Source organism: Triticum dicoccoides, chromosome 6B (genome assembly GCF_002162155.2).
Source record: "Triticum dicoccoides isolate Atlit2015 ecotype Zavitan chromosome 6B, WEW_v2.0, whole genome shotgun sequence".
In the NCBI taxonomy this organism is placed as follows: domain Eukaryota; kingdom Viridiplantae; phylum Streptophyta; class Magnoliopsida; order Poales; family Poaceae; genus Triticum; species Triticum dicoccoides.
The window spans coordinates 146542698-146563117 of NC_041391.1; the positions used below are offsets into that span (position 1 = coordinate 146542698).

The 20420-nt window shown below is 46.3% G+C and overlaps 1 protein-coding gene across 1 annotated transcript; it reads left to right on the top strand.

Moving 5' to 3' along the window:
• The first annotated feature begins 18174 nt into the window (after positions 1-18174).
• On the top strand, positions 18175-19539 carry LOC119320924. The gene has a single exon (XM_037594826.1). The coding sequence runs from the start codon at positions 18175-18177 to the stop codon at positions 19417-19419; it is 1245 nt and encodes a 414-aa protein (XP_037450723.1). The 3' UTR covers positions 19420-19539.
• Positions 19540-20420: the final 881 nt, after the last annotated feature.

Here is a 20420-nt window from a genome sequence, read left to right on the forward strand (position 1 = left end):
GCTCTCAGTCAATAACCATCAGCGGGATCTGGATACCCATGATGGCTCCCACATGCTCCTGATGTTGTCATCGGATGAACCACTATGTCGAGGATTCGATTAAACCCTGTATGCAATTCCCTTTGTCAATCGGTACGTTACTTGCCCGAGACTCGATCGTCGGTATCCCAATACCTTGTTCAGTCTCGTTACCGGCAAGTCACTTTACTCGTACCGTAATGCATGATCCCGTGTCCAACACCTTGGTCACATTGAGCTCAATATGATGATGCATTACCGAGTGGGCCCAGAGATACCTCTCCGTCATATGGAGTGACAAATCCCAGTCTCGATCCGTGTCAACCCAACAGCTACTTTCGGAGATACCTGTAATGCACCTTTATAGTCACCCAGTTACGTTGTGACGTTTGATACACCCAAGGCACTCTTACGGTATCCGGGAGTTACACGATCTCATGGTCGAAGGAAGAGATACTTGACACTTGCAAAGCTCTAGCAAAACGAACTACACGATCTTTTATGCTATGCTTAGGATTGGGTCTTGTCCATCACATCATTCTCCTAATGATGTGATCCCGTTATCAACGACATCCAATGTCCATAGTCAGGAAACCATGACTATCTGTTGATCACAACCAGCTGGTCAACTAGAGGCTTACCAGGGACATAGTGTGGTCTAAGTATTCACACGTGTATTACGATTTCCGGATAATACGGTTATAGCATGAATAAAAGACAATTATCATGAACAATGAAATATAATAATACTTTTATTATTGCCTCTAGGGCATATTTCCAACAGTCTCCCACTTGCACTAGAGTCACTAATCTAGTTACATTGTGATGAATCGAACACCCATAGAGTTCTGGTGTTGATCATGTTTTGCACGCGAGAGAGGTTTAGTCAGCGGATCTGCGACATTCAGATCCGTGTGCACTTTGCAAATCTCTATGTCTCCATCTTGAACATTTTCACGGATGGAGTTGAAACGACGCTTGATGTGCCTGGTCTTCTTGTGAAACCTGGGCTCCTTTGCGAGGGCAATTGCTCCAGTGTTGTCACAGAAGAGTTTGATCGGCCCCGACGCATTGGGTATGACTCCTAGGTCGGTGATGAACTCCTTCACCCAAATCGCTTCATGTGCTGCCTCCGAGGCTGCCATGTACTCCGCTTCACATGTAGATCCCGCCACGACGCTCTGCTTGCAGCTGCACCAGCTTACTGCTCCACCATTCAACATATACACGTATCCGGTTTGTGACTTAGAGTCATCCAGATCTGAGTCGAAACTAGCGTCGACGTAACCCTTTACGACGAGCTCTTCATCTCCTCCATAAACGAGAAACATGTCCTTTGTCCTTTTCAGGTACTTCAGGATATTCTTGACCGCTGTCCAGTGTTCCTTGCCGGGATTACTTTGGTATCTTGCTACCAAACTTACGGCAAGGTTTACATCGGGTCTGGTACACAGCATGGCATACATAATAGATCCTATGGCTGAAGCATAGGGGATGACACTCATCTCTTCTTTATCTTTTGCCGTGGTCGGTGACTGAGCTGAGCTCAGTCTCATACCTTGTAACATAGGCAAGAACCCCTTCTTGGACTGATCCATTCTGAATCTCTTCAAAATCTTATCAAGGTATGTGCTTTGTGAAAGACCTATGAGGCATCTCGATCTATCTCTATAGATCTTGATGCCTAATATATAAGCAGCTTCTCCAAGGTCCTTCATTGAAAAACACTTATTCAAGTAGGCCTTAATGCTGTCCAGAAATTCTATATTATTTCCCATCAGGAGTATGTCATCTACATATAATATGAGAAATGCTACAGAGCTCCCACTCACTTTCTTGTAAACGCAGGCTTCTCCATAAATCTGCATAAACCCAAACGCTTTGATCATCTCATCAAAGCGAATGTTCCAACTCCGAGATGCTTGCACCAGTCCATAAATGGATCGCTGGAGCTTGCATACTTTGTTAGCGTTCCGAGGATCGACAAAACCTTCCGGCTGCATCATATACAGTTCTTCCTTAAGATGCCCGTTAAGGAATGCTGTTTGACGTCCATCTGCCATATCTCATAATCATAGTATGCGGCAATTGCTAACATGATTTGGACGGACTTTAGCTTCGCTACGGGAGAGAATGTCTCGTCGTAGTCAATCCCTTGAACCTGTCGATAACCCTTAGCGACAAGTCGAGCTTTATAGATGGTAACATTACCATCCGCGTCCGTCTTCTTCTTAAAGATCCATTTGTTTTCTATCACTCGCCGATCATCGGGCAAGTCTGTCAAAGTCCATACTTTGTTTTCATACATGGATTCTATCTCGGATTTCATGGCTTCAAGCCATTTGTTGGAATCCGGGCCCGCCATTGCTTCTTCATAGTTCGAAGGTTCATTGTTGTCTAACAACATGATTTCCAGGACAGGGTTGCCGTACCACTCTGGTGCGGAACGTGTCCTTGTGGACCTACGAAGTTCAGCAGTAACTTGATCCGAAGTACCTTGATCATTATCATGGATTTCCTCTTCAGTTGGTGTGGGTAACACAGGAACGGTTTCCTGTGCTGCGTCACTATCCCGCTCAAGAGGTAGTACTTCATCGAGTTCTACTTTCCTCCCACTTACTTCTTTCGAGAGAAACTCTTTTTCCAGAAAGCATCCGTTCTTGGCAACAAAGATCTTGCCTTCGGATCTTAAGTAGAAGGTATACCCTACAGTTTCCTTAGGGTATCCTATGAATACGCATTTTTCCGATTTGGGTTCGAGCTTTTCAGGTTGAAGTTTCTTGACATAAGCTTCGCATCCCCAAACTTTTAGAAACGACAGCTTAGGTTTCTTTCCAAACCATAATTCATACGGTGTCGTCTCAATGGATTTAGACGGTGCCCTATTTAAAGTGAATGTAGCTGTCTCTAGAGCGTATCCCCAAAATGATAGCGGTAAATCGGTAAGAGACATCATAGACCGCACCATATCCAATAGAGTGCGATTACGACGTTTGGACACACCGTTTCGCTGAGGTGTTCCAGGCGGCGTGAGCTATGAAACGATTCCACATTTCTTTAAGTGTGTACCAAATTCGTGACTTAAGTATTCTCCTCCACGATCTGATCGTAAGAATTTTATCTTTCGGTCACGTTGATTCTCCACCTCATTCTGAAATTCCTTGAACTTTTCAAAGGTCTCAGACTTGTGTTTCATTAAGTAGACATACCCATATCTACTCAAGTCATCTGTGAGAGTGAGAACATAACGATATCCTCCGCGAGCCTCAACGCTCATTGGACCGCACACATCGGTATGTATGATTTCCAACAAGTTGGTAGCTCGCTCCATTGTTCCGGAGAACGGAGTCTTGGTCATTTTGCCCAAGAGGCATGGTTCGCACGTGTCAAACGATTCATAATCAAGAGACTCTAAAAGTCCATCGGCATGGAGCTTCTTCATGCGCTTGACACCAATGTGACCAAGGCGGCAGTGCCACAAGTATGTGGGACTATCGTTATCAACTTTAAATCTTTTGGCATCTACACTATGAACATGTGTAATATTACGCTCGAGATTCATTAAGAATAAACCATTGACCATCGGAGCTTGACCATAAAACATATCTCTCATATAAATCGAACAACCATTATTCTCAGACTTAAATGAGTAGCCATCTCGTATTAAACGAGATCCTGATACAATGTTCATGCTCAAACTTGGCACTAAATAACAATTATTAAGGTTCAAAACTAATCCCGTAGGTAAATGTAGAGGCAGCGTGCCGACGGCGATCACATCGACTCTGGAACCATTCCCGACGCGCATCGTCACCTCGTCCTTCGCCAGTCTCCGTTTATTCCGCAGCTCCTGCTGTGAGTTACAAATATGAGCAACGGCACCGGTATCAAATACCCAGGAGTTACTACGATTACTGGTAAGGTACACATCAATCACATGTATATCAAATATACCTTTGGTGTTGCCGGCCTTCTTATCCGCTAAGTATTTGGGGCAGTTCCGCTTCCAGTGACCCTTCCCCTTGCAATAAATGCACTCAGTCTCAGGCTTGGGTCCATTCTTTGACTTCTTCCCGGTAACTGGCTTACCAGGCGCGGCAACATCTTTGCCGTCCTTCTTGAAGTTCTTCTTACCCTTGCCCTTCTTGAACTTAGTGGTCTTATTGACCATCAACACTTGATGTTCTTTCTTGATTTCAGCCTCTGCTGACTTCAGCATCGAGAACACTTCAGGAATGGTCTTTTCCATTCCCTGCATGTTGTAGTTCATCACAAAGCTCTTGTAGCTTGGTGGGAGCGACTGGAGGATTCTGTCAATGACCGCCTCATCTGGGAGGTTAATGTTCAGCTGGGTCATACGGTTGTGCAACCCAGACATCTTCAGGATGTGCTCACTGACAGAACTGTTCTCCTCCATCTTACAACTGTAGAACTTGTCGGAGACATCATATCTCTCGACCCGGGCATGAGCTTGAAAAACTAGTTTCAGCTCTTCGAACATCTCATATGCTCCGTGATGCTCAAAACGCTTTTGGAGCCCCGGTTCTAAGCTGTAAAGCATGCCGCACTGAACGAGGGAGTAATCATCAGCGCGAGACTGCCAAGCATTCATAATGTATTAGTTCTCTGGGACGGGAGCGTCACCTAGCGGTCTTTCTAGGACATATTGTTTCCTGGCAGCTATGAGGATGATCCTCAGGTTCCGGACCCAGTCCGTATAGTTGCTGCCATCATCTTTCAGCTTGGTTTTCTCTAGGAACGCGTTGAAGTTCATGTTGACATTAGCGTTGGCCATTGATCTACAAGACATATTTGCAAAGGTTTTAGACTAAGTTCATGATAATAAAGTTCTAATCAAATTATGAACTCCCACTTAGATTAGACATCCCTTTAGTCATCTAAGTGTTACACGATCCGAGTCGACTAGCCCGTGTCCGATCATCACGTGAGACGGACTAGTCATCGTCGGTGAACATTTTCATGTTGATCGTATCTTCCATACGACTCGTGTTCGACCTTTCGGTCTCCGTGTTCCGAGGCCATGTCTGCACATGCTAGGCTCGTCAAGTTAACCCTAAGTGTTTTCGCTGTGTAAAACTGTCTTACACCCGTTGTATGTGAACGTAAGAATCCATCACACCCGATCATCACGTGGTGCTTAGAAACGACGAACTGTAGCAACGGTGCACAGTTAGGGGAGAACACTTCTTGAAATTTTATAAGGGATCATCTTATTTACTACCGTCGTCCTAAGTAAACAAGATGCATAATACATAATAAACCTCACATGCAATTATATAGTTGTGACATGATATGGCCAATATCATATAGCTCCATTGATCTTCATCTTCGGGGCTCCATGATCATCTTGTCACCGGCTTGACACCATGATCTCCATCATCATGATCTCCATCATCGTGTCTTCATGAAGTTGTCACGCCAACGACTACTTCTACTTCTATGACTAACGTTTAGCAATAAAGTAAAGTAGTTTACATGACGTTATTCAATGACACGCAGGTCATACAAAAAATAATGACAACTCCTATGGCTCCTGCCGGTTGTCATACTCATCGACATGCAAGTCGTGAATCCTATTACAAAGAACATGATCTCATACATCACAATTCATCATTCATCACAACTTCTGGCCATATCACATCACATGATCAATCGCTGCAAAAACAAGTTAGACGTCCTCTAATTGTTGTTGCATCTTTTACGTGGCTGCAATTGGGTTCTAGCAAGAACGTTTTTTTACCTACGAATCACCACAACGTGATTTTGTCAACTTCTATTTACCCTTCATAAGGGCCCTGTTCATCGATTCCGCTCCAACTAAGGTGGGAGAGACAGACACCCGCCAGCCACCTTATGCAACTTGTGCATGTCAGTCGGTGGAACCGGTCTCACGTAAGTGTACGTGTAAGGTTGGTCCGGGCCGCTTCATCCCACAATACCGTTGAGCAAGAAAAGACTAGTAGAGGCAAGTAAGATGACAAAATCCACGCCCACAACAAAGTTGTGTTCTACTCGTGCAAAGAGAACTACGCATAGACCTAGCTCATGATGCCACTGTTGGGGAACGTTGCAGAAAATTAAAATTTTTCCTACGGTTTCACCAAGATCCATCTATGAGTTCATCTAAGCAACGAGTCTAGGGAGAGAGTTTGCATCTACATACCACTTGTAGATCGCGTGCGGAATCTTGCAAGGTGATGATGTAGTCGTACTCGACGTGATCCAAATCACCGATGACCAGCGCCGAACGGACGGCACCTCCGCGTTCAACACACGTACGGGACGGGAGACGTCTCCTCCTTCTTGATCCAGCAAGGGGGAAGGAGAGGTTGATGAAGATCCAGCAGCACAACGGCGTGGTGGTGGATGCAGGGCGTCACAGCAGCAGGGCTTCGCCGAGACTACGAGGGAGAGACGTAACGGGGGGAGGTGGAGGCGCCAGGGGCTGGTGTGTGAAGTCCCTCCTCTCCCCCACTATATATAGGGGTGCCAGGGGGGGCGCCGGCCCTAGTAGATGAGATCTACTAGGGGGGGGCGGCGGCCTAGGGGAGGTTTCCCTCCCCCCCCCCAAGGCACCTAGGGGTGCCTTCCACCACTAGGACTCCTCCTAGGGGGAAACCCTAGGCGCATGGGCCTATAGGGGCTGGTGCCCTTGGCCCATGATGTCCAAGGCGCACCCCCTACAGCCCATGTGGCCCCCCGGGACAGGTGGCCCCACCCGGTGGACCCCCGGGACCCTTCCGGTGGTCCCGGTACAATACCGATAACCCCGAAACTTGTCCCGATGCCCGAAATAGCACTTCCTATATATAATTCTTTACCTCCGGACCATTCCGGAACTCCTCGTGACGTCCGGGATCTCATCCGGGACTCCGAACAACATTCGGGTTTCTGCATATACATATCTTCATAACCCTAGCGTCACCGAACCTTAAGTGTGTAGACCCTACGGGTTCGGGAGACATGCAGACATGACCGAGACGCTCTCAGTCAATAACCATCAGCGGGATCTGGATACCCATGATGGCTCCCACATGCTCCTCGATGTTGTCATCGGATGAACCACTATGTCGAGGATTCGATTAAACCCTGTATGCAATTCCCTTTGTCAATCGGTACGTTACATGCCCGAGACTCGATCGTCGGTATCCCAATACCTTGTTCAGTCTCGTTACCGGCAAGTCACTTTACTCGTACCGTAATGCATGATCCCGTGTCCAACACCTTGGTCACATTGAGCTCAATATGATGATGCATTACCGAGTGGGCCCAGAGATACCTCTCCGTCATACGGAGTGACAAATCCCAGTCTCGATCCGTGTCAACCCAACAGCTACTTTCGGAGATACCTGTAATGCACCTTTATAGTCACCCAGTTACGTTGTGACGTTTGATACACCCAAGGCACTCTTACGGTATCCGGGAGTTACACGATCTCATGGTCGAAGGAAGAGATACTTGACACTTGCAAAGCTCTAGCAAAACGAACTACACGATCTTTTATGCTATGCTTAGGATTGGGTCTTGTCCATCACATCATTCTCCTAATGATGTGATCCCGTTATCAACGACATCCAATGTCCATAGTCAGGAAACCATGACTATCTGTTGATCACAACGAGCTGGTCAACTAGAGGCTTACCAGGGACATAGTGTGGTCTAAGTATTCACACGTGTATTACGATTTCCGGATAATACAGTTATAGCATGAATAAAAGACAATTATCATGAACAATGAAATATAATAATACTTCTATTATTGCCTCTAGGGCATATTTCCAACAGCATCGTCAAAAAGGGATATTTCAAGAGAATCAACAGGATCATAACAATCATCATAGCAATCATCCTTCGGTAAGCACGAAGGGAAATTGAACAATGTACGAGTGGAAGAGTTACTATCATTAGAAGGTGGGCACGGTTTGCTAATCCGCTCTTCCTCCTTTTGTTCTTCGCTCTCCTCATCATCTTTTTCATCCAATGAGCTCACAGTTTCATCAATTTCTTCTTCCATAGACTCCTGCAAAATATTAGTCTCTTCTTGGACAGCGGAGACTTCCTCAATAAATGCATCAATATTGGCATTATATTCATAATTATCATAACAATATTTAAGTATAGCAAAATTTTCAGATCTGTAAACAACATCATCAAGATTTTCACACGTTTTAAACAAAGATTCAATTTCATAAGCGCCCATAAAAGCAACGAATTCTTCTATTTGTTCCACATCATGGTAATCATATATACCATTAGCATAAGAAGCCAAGATTTTATTATCATTAAATTTGCATGAAAAGGAAAGGTGTGGAGCCTTCATCCTAGAGCAACAAGTATAATCATATCTCAAGCATAGTTCCCGAGCATACCAATGCAACATATGAATTTGATCCCATAATAGTTTCCCTTTTTGAGTCAAGCGATAATCCCTAAAGTATTCACGTTGATCCAACGTGTCTCCCAATACATAATTGATTGGGGTTTTCTCAGGATTATTAAAGTAGTGCATAATATTTTTCACATAACCAACATCGAGGGTTTTAGGAGGTTCCCCATCTCCATGAGTAGCAAGTACACCTATTTTTTTGGTATTTCGTGTTCCATATCCATAACTAAAGATAGAGAACAACTTAGAACAGCAAATAAAAATTACTTAGTGATAAAGCAAACAAGCACACACGAGAATATTCACCCCACGCTATGACTCCCCGGCAACGATTCCATAAAAAGGTCTTGATAACCCACAAGTATAGGGGATCAATTGTAGCCTCTTTCGATAAGTAAGAGTGTTGAACCCAACGAGGAGCTAAAGGTAGAACAAATATTCCCTCAAGTTCTACCGACCAGCGATACAACTCTACGCACGCTTAACGTTCGCTTTACCTAGAACAAGTATGAAACTAGAAGGACTTTGCAGGTGTGATAGGATAGGTTTGCAACATAATAAAAAACACGTAAATAAAAAGTAGGGGCTGTTTAGATGAAGACACAACTAAGTTAGTTTTAGTAGAGAGCTTTTTGTCACGAGAAAGTTATTTGTCCCTAGGCAATCGATAACTAGACCGGTAATCACTATTGCAATTTTATTTGAGGGAGAGGCATAAGATAACATACTTTCTCTTCTTGGATCATATGCACTTATGATTTGAACTCTAGCAAGCATCCGCAACTACTAAAGATCATTAAGGTAAAACCCAACCTTAGCATTAAAGTATCAAGTCCTCTTTATCCCATACACAACAACCCCCTTACTCGGGTTTATGCTTCTGTCACTCAAGCAACCCACTATAAGCAAATCATGAACGTATTGCAACACCCTACAGAGGGAATCCCTCATGCTTGCACGACACGGAGAGCACCATAGGACAGCACCAATAATAAGACATGCAACTCAAACCAATCACGATCATCAATTAACCCATAGGACAAAACGGATCTACTCAAACATCATAGGATAGCCGTACATCATTGGGAAATAATATACAGCATTGAGCACCATGTTTAAGTAGATATTACAGAGGGTAAAAGAGGGGTTACACTGCTGCATAGAGGGGGGAAGAGTTGGTGATGAGGGCGGTGAAGTTGTTCGTGTAGATCGCGGTGATGATGATGGCCCCGGCGGTGTTCCGGCGCCCCCGGAAGCAAGGGGAGAGAGCCCCCTTCTTCTTCTTCGTCTTCTTCCTTGACCTTCTCCCTAGATGGGAGAAGGGTTTCCCCTATGGTCCATGGCCTCCATGGCATGGGAGGGGCGAGAGCCCCTCCGAGATCGGATCTGCCTCTCTGTTTCTCTCTATTTCTGTGTTTCAGATTCTGGCCCTTCACCGTTTCTTATATTCCCGGAGATGCGTAACTCTGATTGGGCTGAAATTTTAACACGATGTCTACCCGGATATTATATTTCTTGCGGCAAAAGAAGGGCACCAACCGTCTTACGGGGTGGCCACGAGGGTCCAGGGCACGCCCCTTGCCTCGTGGCCCCCTCGAGCATCATCTCGCGTTGATTCTTCTTCCCAAAATTCATAAATATTCTAGAAAAAATCTCCGTAAATTTTTATCCTGTTTGGACTCCGTTTGATATGTGTTTTCTGCAAAACAAAAAAACATGCAACCAACAGGAATTGGCACTGGTCACTGGATCAATATGTTAGTCCCAAAAATAGTAGAAAAAGTTGCCAAAAGTATATGAAAGTTGTAGAATATTGGCATGGAACAATCAAAAAGTATAGATACGACGAAGACGTATCATGGTGGTATGTGAGTGGCATTGAATATTATGTAATATATGTGTGGATGTGAACCTACTTAGGTTTGACAGCAGATACATTTATGTTCAGTATTATTTATGTGCTTGTGGTTGGTAGTACCAGTTGGGTGTTTAAATGCGTCTATGAAGCCTGAAAACATGGCGAATATAGTTGATCGGACACGGTTAGTGAAAGTAATTGTTTTGTTTTTTGTTTTTTGGGCAACTGCATGATATTTGACATGGCAACTGCACGATATTTGACATGGCAACTGCATAACATATAACATGGCAAACGCAGTTTATTTAACATGACAACTGCAGATTTGTCTCACATGGCAACTAGATATCATTTCACAGGGCAACTGCATTTTCATTACACATGGCAACTATAGGTGATTTCACATGGCAACTACGATTTCATGCTATAATGTACCTAGTTGCCATTTTTCAATAGATCAGCATGTCAAAAACGAGAAAGCAAAATGCGTGGTCCGAAATTCTACAAATCTGCGCGATGGCAGATTAGTAGAAATTACATGGTGGATTCGATGGAAGCTACATGGCAGATTTAGCAGCACATACGTGGCATACATGCCATTTCTTTCAAATTCTGTTGTCCACAAACAGTCATTCTCGAATTTTTAAAATCCTAACCATATACCTTACAAAAAATGTCACTAGCACCTAAGTTACAATCCTCCACAGTTGCTTTTATGGATTGCCCGCCCCTTCCTTTGTTTTCTTGTGTTTTGCTTGAATTTCCAACCCCGATTTGTATCTTATCTCTTTTGGACGCCCTTTTGTGATGGAACGGGGCGGGTTCCTGACCTGGGTTTGCGTGCTTGCTGTTCCAGACCCTGCCTTCAAGTTTTCAGATGACAGGCCCATGGATGAAGGCACACTTGAGGTGCGGAGGAACCTGTGTAAGGCTTCTTCAGCCTTCCTCTTTTTGATCTCATCAAGCTCTCTTTTCAGGGCTTTCCTGTGTTTTTCTACCACCCTTGCTGTCTCATCACTCTTTCATGCTTCATCTAATAGTTTAGCATAGTTCTTGGTCAACACAACGTGCCTCACGACTTCCATGGTTGCCTCCGGTCTCTCATCATGCACAACCAAAACTGCATTTGATGTTTGTGGCCCCAACGCATCGTCAGCGTCCCAAGTCCATCATCACCTTATGAAATGGCGGGGCAATCGCGTGACCGCTTGCATGTCCATTACTTTCAGTATTTGACAGCACACAATCTCGTCCCGTTCGAATTTGCATCATTGGCAGTAGTATTCGTCTTCGTTTATCGTGGCCTTCACATAGTAGTTCCTTCCCTTGTCCGGGTCTTCAGGTTCTGAATCCGACATGCCCAATAGTGAACACACCTTGAACGTATGTTCGTCCACCTGGTAAGCCGTGTACATGCTGGCATGCTTTATTTCTTCCTGGAATCTGCATGTTTTTGTGCTTTGTTAAACTCTTATATGATGTTTGTAGCACCTTACGTTTATGTAGGCTGTAACATAGCAAAAAGTATCTAAAATCAATGATGGCATGGAAATCCTGGTTTTTTTTCCTACATCTGTTCTTGTGTTTTTGTTTTCACATGGCAACTGCACGATATTTTTTCACATGGAAAATGCATAACATTTTTTGAATTGGCAAATGCATTTCATTTAACATGGCAAATGCAGTTTATAAAACATGGCAAACACAGTTTTGGGCCACATGTCAACTACATATCATTTTCACATGGCAACTACAGTTCATTATACATGGTAACTACAGTTCATTACACATGGCAACAACAGTCCAACCCACAAGGCAACTACAGTTCAACCCACATGGCAACTAGAGATCATGCTTACAATGTAATTAGTGGCTATTTTCAATAGATCAGTGTTGGAGATATGCCCTGGAGGCAGTCATGTATGATGATATTTACTATGTGTTTATGAATAAAGATAGTCCTTGGATGTAATCAATGATACTTGTTGGCAAGTACGTGACTTGTCTATGAGATCTTGTGTTGTATGATGCATCCTAGATTGTCCCTAGTCGCAAGTGACGTGTGGCCACACGTCAGACTAGACTAGCATATGACACGATCGATGGCTTGGTCTCACTAGCCATGGAGCATTGGATGCTAACCGGATAATATGGACTTGGAAAGGTCTGGTCGAATTTGACGAAGTCGGAGCCGAGTCGAGATAAGGTCCGAGTCGGATAGACCCAACTATGAGACGCAGCGATATGTCATATGTGAGTCTCTTGTACAACATACGTTCTATGTCCTAAGACTTGAGCTGGCGCATGTACTCGAGATGGTGACAGACTTGCTTTGGGCTGACCAAATGCTACTTTGTGACTAGGTAGTTACAAAGGTAGGTTTCGGGTTTGTCCAGTCCCATGCTGCGAGACATGGTCGAGCAAGATGGGATTCGCCCCTCTGATAAGGAGAGATATACTCTGGGCCCCTGGTGTGATCCGACCAGGATAAGCATGGCCATGCGACAAGGATTATGAGATAATCCAGTTTGTGGTCGGTATCACTGGAACGAGAAAGAGGTCGGGCTAGCACAAGGATTAATATCTCGCCTTGAGCCCGACAATATATATCGTGTGGCAAAGGTAACAGAAGTGTGACATGTTGTACAAGTTCGCCTAACTAGCTTCATAGTCTGCTTGGTGGTCGGCACGCCTTGTTAGAGGCTGCTACCAACCGTGCATTCCGGAGGTGATCCGAACTGCGACCAAGCCGACTTGAACCTAATGGATCGCGCGCTTAAGGGAAGGAACCTACGAGGTCAGATCCGAGGACACTGGTCGGATGTGATCTGAGCTGTATTCGGATTATGGCCGAGTAGACTTGTGGGATTTTGGGTCCGTGCAAGGCCCAAGTGTTGAGCCCGTGACGGACGCCTATATAAAGTGGAGGTGCGGCACACTCATGCGATTGATCGCTTTGGCGTTGTCACTAGGGTTTGCATGTGTTATGAATAGCCACCTCCACTCGCCACCGACTATGTGATCGGACCTAGCAGTCCGCCGCACGGTGTTCCTCCTGCACGTGTGGATACCGTTAGAGACGGTGCACTTGCGCCGCTCCGGCGAACTTGTACGTTGGATCGGATGACCGACTGTTCGAGGGAGATCGGACGAGGAGGAGACGATCCATGCGGACGCGCTGCCCCAACTCTTCTTCCACTGCACGGCACTGCATGTCTAGTGGTAACGAACTATGATCCATCTCCCGTAGCATGTCCTTGGTTTTTCTGCGCATAGGAAATTTTAATTTGCAGTCGACGCACCCTACCATAGAACCCAACAATCAACAAGTCAAAAAAGCTGGCAACTGCATTGCATTCTATATGGCACCTGCTATCTTCATGCTTGTGCAAATAAGACGATAACATAATCTACTTACTTGTTAAAATCTTGTTGGTATATATCTTGCTCATCTGCCTCTCCATTGTCAAATATGTCAGCAATTTAGGCTGCTTGAGTGCGGTGTTTGGATCTTACTGTAGCTCAGATCCCAGTATTTTCTGTTGCAAAGTTGTGTATTGCTTGGCAAACTGCAGCAATGAGTTGCCAGGGCTCACGTACCGCTTCAAAACATCATTGAACCCTTCACTGCGCTACGTAGTCTGCAGAAATGGGAAGAAGCACTGCATGAAGTAGGCCGACACCCAGTACATTCGCTTCTCCCACAGGCTAGTAAGTGTCTCATTGTCTTGGACTTGGTATGTTTCAATCATAGCCTCCAGCTCCGTTCAAACTCCTCCACCATCAAGTTGTGGTCCACGCACAACTCGAATGCCTTGTGCAGCTCTGGACGGTCAGCAAAAAATGGTCCTTGTGTCTCCTCGGCCTTTTTAATAATATGCCACCTGTAGTGCCTATGCACTGCCAACGGAAAGACCTCCCCTATGCCTGCACGCATGCTAAAATCATGGTTTGTTATTATGCTCATCGGAGCAAGTCCATCCATGCACTCCAAGAAGGTTTTGAACAGCCAGGTGTAACCATCCGTATCTTTGTTCCGAACAAGTCCGCAACCGAACTGCAATGACTGATTGTGGTTATTTATTCCTATGAATGGAGCGCATGGCATCTTGTACATATTAATGAGATATGTCGCGTCGAATGATATGCAATCACGGAAATGTTTGTAGGCCCTTCTTGCAGCACCATCCATCCAATACATGTTTCTGACACGGTCCTCATCGTCCAATCTTATCCTGTAGAAGAAATCAACATCTGCTTTTGCTTTCTCTTCAAAGTAGGCTATCGTGGCTTCTATGTCAGCCGACCCGCTCTCTCTATGGTACTTTGCCTTTAGGTTTGTGACATCTGCCGGTATGTAGGGCATGCTACTCAGTCTACCATCTCCGTTGTGGATCAGGGACAGTATTTGGACCATTCTTGATGGACCGATGTTACAATCATGTAGCAACTTTACGAATTTCTTCTCGAGGGGGTTGAATCCTCTATGGGTGCTTAGAAATTTCACCAGGTCAAACTTCTTTATGAGTTTGTGGTTGTGTTCGTCAAAATATTTGGTGACCACCCACTGTGCTCCATTTGCATTTAGCTTACACCGGACAGGGCATTCTGTCTTGACAATGATACCTCTCTTTCGTTTCGGCACGACAGGGGCAACACCTTTCCCCTTCTTGTTCCTTCGTGCCTTGTACCACCTTATCTCACCTCTGCTGTGCTCGTTAGTTTTTTAATTTTCCTATGGTATTCGGTGTTCACCGCAAACCCATGGAACATTGCATATCTCTTGTAGAATTCATTGGCATCTTCAAACGAATCAAATATCTGCCCAACATATGGTGGCTTAGGTACCATGCTTTCTGATTGCCCATCTTCTTCATCCCCTTGTGCTTCATCACCAGTTTCATCATTCACTTCAGTATCGGCGGCTGTTTCATCTGCTTGAGTGTTGCTTGTGCTGGTGTGCAAAGGTGTGCTTGTTGGCATTCCTGGAACAATTGCCATTTCCGGCACTGATTCTGCATTGTTATTGCAGGACTGTTGACTGGCTGGTGGAACACTTCTTCCGTGTGCTCAGAGGTTCCCACAGTAGATGTCCCCGCACCGCTGTTGATTGTAGTCGAAGGCCCTGCAAAAAAGGTACGTGTGTAAGCATTGCTTGAATGTCAGGTTTATCGTAACAGAATATAGCAACTGCATCTGATTTGGCAAGATATCATTCATACAGCAAGCCATGACATATGCATCTGGCCATGCATGGCAACTGCAGTTTTTCAGCCATGGCAGCTACAGTTCAACAACCATGGCAGCTAGTGTTTCCAAGACATGGCAACCAACATCTTTAGCATCAAAACATGCATTCTAGGTACGAGCCCACTAAGCAAATGGAGTTAATCACAAATGTTGTACACATGCAGACAGTAATCGACAAATCCTGAAGACAATAGATGACTTTTTTGCACGTGTCCACTTGGTAGCATTTTTGTTGTTTTCCGCCACCACCGTGACAAATCCACTCCCCCCCATGCTTTTCCACAAAAGCAAATGCACTATTGTTTTGCTAGTTCACATATTTTTACCTTGTTGTGCCGCATGTGCTAACCCCATCTGGTTTGTCATTCCAAATTGATGTGCTCTATTTGCAATAGCGTTGGCCTGCAACTGTGAAGCTTGCCATGAGATGTTTGCCGGTATGGTTCCACCATAACAACCTGCGATCATTTAGCAGTTGATCAATGCATGACAACTGTAGTTTTTACAACATGGCACATGTAGTAGTTCAACCATGCCACACATATTTTTGTTCACACTTGTCATCCACAGTTGTTTAGACACATGCAATCACATTTGATTAGGCATGACAACTACAATTGATTTTCCATGGAAACTGCAGTTGTCCAGGCATGGCAACTGCAGTAGTCCAGGCATGGCAACCCAGGCATAGCACTGCAGTTGTCCAGGCATGGCAAATGCAGTTCTGCATGCATGGCAACTGCATCTGTCTAAGCATGGCAAACGCAGTTGTCCAGGCATGGCAAATGCATTTGTCTAGGCATGGCAACTGCAGTTGTCCATGCATTGCAACTGTGTCATGTCAAATCACCACGAAAACCCCAATGTCACCTATGTTCATTCTCCTGAATCACTGTCCACAAATTCACTTCATACGTCTCACCTGTGTACGACATTGATGGCAGGTACATGGTTGCCACCTGTTGCCATGTGCTACATGAAGGCCCTACATTTTTTCATATAACTCGTAAGTCTTTGCCATCCTTGCAAGTTTAATTTCATGTCCACACCAGTATGTTTGTTTTCCGTATGCGTTACCTTGATTGGCCACATTGGCTACTTGAAGTTGGTCGCCCGTACATCTGTTAGCGTTAGCGCCCTGTGCCTGAACTTGCCATGGTATCCCCGTGTGTGTGGTTGGGTCATAAGAACCTGCGAAAAATGATATTGTAGGACATAAGTAGAATGCATCTTCCTCGTCACAAATATGGCAACTGTCTCTTTTTTGATCATGCATCGTACCGATGCTTGCGTACTGCTCTAGTAGTGGCAGCAACGGCCCTGCGGAAATGAGTTGATTGTACTCTGCTGCATCCCAAGGGGGCATTTCTGGCATTTGAGAAAACCAAGGATCAGTACCGTCTTCATGATTCATTTTTCCTCTTTTTTTCTCCCACTGTGTTTCAGTCACTGCATGAACAAGAACGCATCAATATCCGCAAAATGCATTCTTTTTGTTTGCACATACAAGAAAACACGACAATCTTATCACATTTCTTGCATAGACAACCAACACATCATGGCAAGTAGGACATGCACATTCATTCTCTTTTCTAAAATCTGGATGCCAACTATCATTTTGAACCGATGGCAACATCGAACATAATATGATGGCAAGTAACAACACAATAATGTGGCAGCTGACGGCAAAGATAGGTGGCAACTAACATCAAAAACATGTGGCAATTATTTTCCTCCCTCTTTATGCACCACCCAAATTCCTCCTTTCCTTCCCCTATTTTTAATGATTCCTATGTATTCTTATGCATCTACTACTCGCACCAACCCAACCCAGAAGCTTAGCTCAACTCTAGGATAGAATATGGCAGATCTGGCGTACTTTGGTGGGCAAATGTGAATACACACAAATCCGTGGTGTGTTTGTCATGACAGTGTGGATCTAGTCGCCATGTTCGTGGGCAATCTGCAATTTCAATTTTCTGGACAGAAGAAGGACGAGAAACAGGAGGAGATCGAAGATCGACCTGTTAGCTCGTCGTCGCAGGGTGGGGTGGGGGTGGCCGTGGGGGTGGGAGGGTGGGGAGGCGCTAGAGATCTGGTCTGGTTGGCATGGCAACCAGAGAAGGAAGACGATGGAGGTAGGGGATCGAGAGGTAGGAGACGAGGCGGCAGGTCGGAATGGGGTTGGAAGGCAGGCCGGGACGACGGGCGCGTTAGGCCGTGCGCGACAACGTGGTCGATCGCCCGGACATGTGGGCGATTGTGCCACACACCGGACGTGCGGGCTGTGGCTGTGCGCACCCAGATGCCGTCTTGCGGGCGGGGTCGTCTCCGTGCCACACAGGACGTGCGGTATAACCCCACTAGATGCCACACGTGTTGCAGTTATCGGCGTCCATTGAAATTAAAAGGCACCCATCAATCTAGCCGTGCCAAAACACAACACGCCGTACCCGAACCGAATACTGGTTTCACGCGCAGCTCTTATCGCGGCAGTTGCAGCTTTACAGGGATCCGAGCAACCTGCCCCGAACACAACAGTACAACCGTCAAAATTTTCCCAAGACTGACAGCAACGCAAGCTCACAAAGCCGCCGCCAACTAAAAAGATAGGGCAGAGAGTAAAACTCGATGCAGACCGATGTCAGACAGAACAATACGGCGGCGGCTGGATTCTTCGGATCGGCAGATCACGCCGCCGCCGGCGCAGCTGCCGGACGACCTGATCCACTACAGCATCCTCGCCCGCCTCCCCTTCCGGCTGCTCCTCCGCCTCGCCCCCGTCTGCAAGGCGTGGCGCCACCTCATCCTCCACGACCCCGTCTTCGCCCCCGTGCAGGCGCAGTGCCCCTCGCCGGCCTCCGGCGTCCTCGCCCGCTTCCACCAGGGCCGGCTCGAGGTCCTCACCCCCGGAGCCGCGGCCGCCTCCGTCGCCCCGCCGGAGGCCGGCCTCTCCTTCTTGCCCGTCGTCGACGCGCACCGGCAGCACCTCCGGCTCTGCTCCACCACGAGCGGCCTTCTTCTGGTCACCACCGGCAGCACCTTCTGGGTCGTCAACCCCGCGACCCGCGCGTTCCGTGAGATCCCCTACGCCGGCGAGGGCGCCTTCAGGGCGTGCCTCGCGTACGACCCGGCGACGGCGCACCAGGAAAGCTACCACCTCGTCGTCCCCGCCCGGGTAAACATGGAGCTGTGGAGGTTCTGGATCTTCTCCTTCTCGTCGCTCTCGCGCGGATGGCGCGCGTCATGGGCGACCGTGCGGATGCCGCCGTACGGCGGTGTGCAGCCCAAGGCTTTACAACTGGGCGGGCTCTCGTACTGGCTTTGCAACCGGGGCGACGTGCTCTGGTACAACTACGGCGCCGACGCGGCGGGCAAGCTGCCGCCGCCGCCGCATGGGAAGAAGAGGCCGTCCTCCCTGGTCGACGGAGGAGGGTACATGGAGGGCAGCAGGGAGCTGGTGGCGTGGCGCGGGAGGATCGCGATGGTGTCAGCGAGCCCCACCCTGCTGGCCGTGTGGGCGCTGTCGTCGTCGCCCTCCTCGGGCAATGCCTCGCTGACGCGGTGGGAGATGGTGCACCGGAGGAGCTGGGACGAAATCCCTGGCATGGCGCCCCCCGCGTCGCGCTTCCTGTGGTCGGTGGTGCCGGCGGGAGTGGACGTCGGCGCGGAGGTCTTGGGCCTGGCGGTGCGGATCGGGTACAGGCAGCGCCGCGGCCACGGCGTGGGTGGTGGTGTTGACAACGAGAATGTGTGGCGTCGCGAGGTGTTGCGGTACGACATGCGTACCGACGCCACGGCCACGGTGGCGGAACTGGTCGGCAGGGAGAAGCACGACGACTTCGTCGTCTTCGGCTACCACTCCAGCATGGCGCCATTGTACTAGCAGCTAATTAAAACCTCTCCATCTCCATCTCAAGGTTTTTTCTGACAGTAATTTGATGGAACTCGATCATCGCAGGTACTCATGGTATTCTGGATATTTCACTTTTCAGCTATCTATCTACCTCTCGGTTTCTAAATATATAAGGCTTTTTAGAGATTTCAATACGAACTACAAAAGAATGTATACATACATATTTTATAAGTATATTCACTCATTTTGTTTCATATGTAGTCCATATTGAAATATCTAAAAATACAAACAGAGGGAGTATCATATTATCAGAACATAATGGTCTATTTGAGTCTATGAAAAATCCTAGCTATTCTTAGCATGATTTTACGGAATCTCAAAGAGGAAAGGGTTATTTCAGGGGAGTGGGAGATGTTTATTTTTGCAGAATCTTTTTGGTCCTGCAGAATCTAATGTACATGTTTATTTAGGACCTGAGAGTTATTAGATAAGATGTTCATCATGGAATTAAGAAGTAATACTGCCATTTTTCAATTAAAGCATAACAAGGCTGCTGGCCCGATGGTTTAGCTGCTAGTGAATTTTATCTGCGTTTTTGGCCATTCGTTTATGGGGATTTGTATTTTTTTTTTAGTTCTATATATCATGGTAGGCTTGATCTTGCTATGTTGAACTATGGTGTGTTAACTTTGTTGCTAATTAAGGGTACATGAGGTGATAAAATTCAGATGTTTAGGTTGCATTGCTTTTTTAATACCTTTTTGAAAATCTTTACAAAAGTTATTAATAATAGATCTATTAGTCTAGCTGATAAGATTATTTCTTCTCTGCAAACATATTTCACAAGGTAGGTTTATTTAAGATGGGTTAATCATACTGCATTAAAAATTTAATGAGGTGGTTAGAAAGAAAAGAGATGATTCAAGCCATTGAGATTGTACTTGAATGAGGAGGGAGGGTGGGAGGGCACCGCTTCTCCCGTGTCGCTCTCGCAAGCGACATCAGGGCGAACCCTAGCCCCAGCCCCTGCG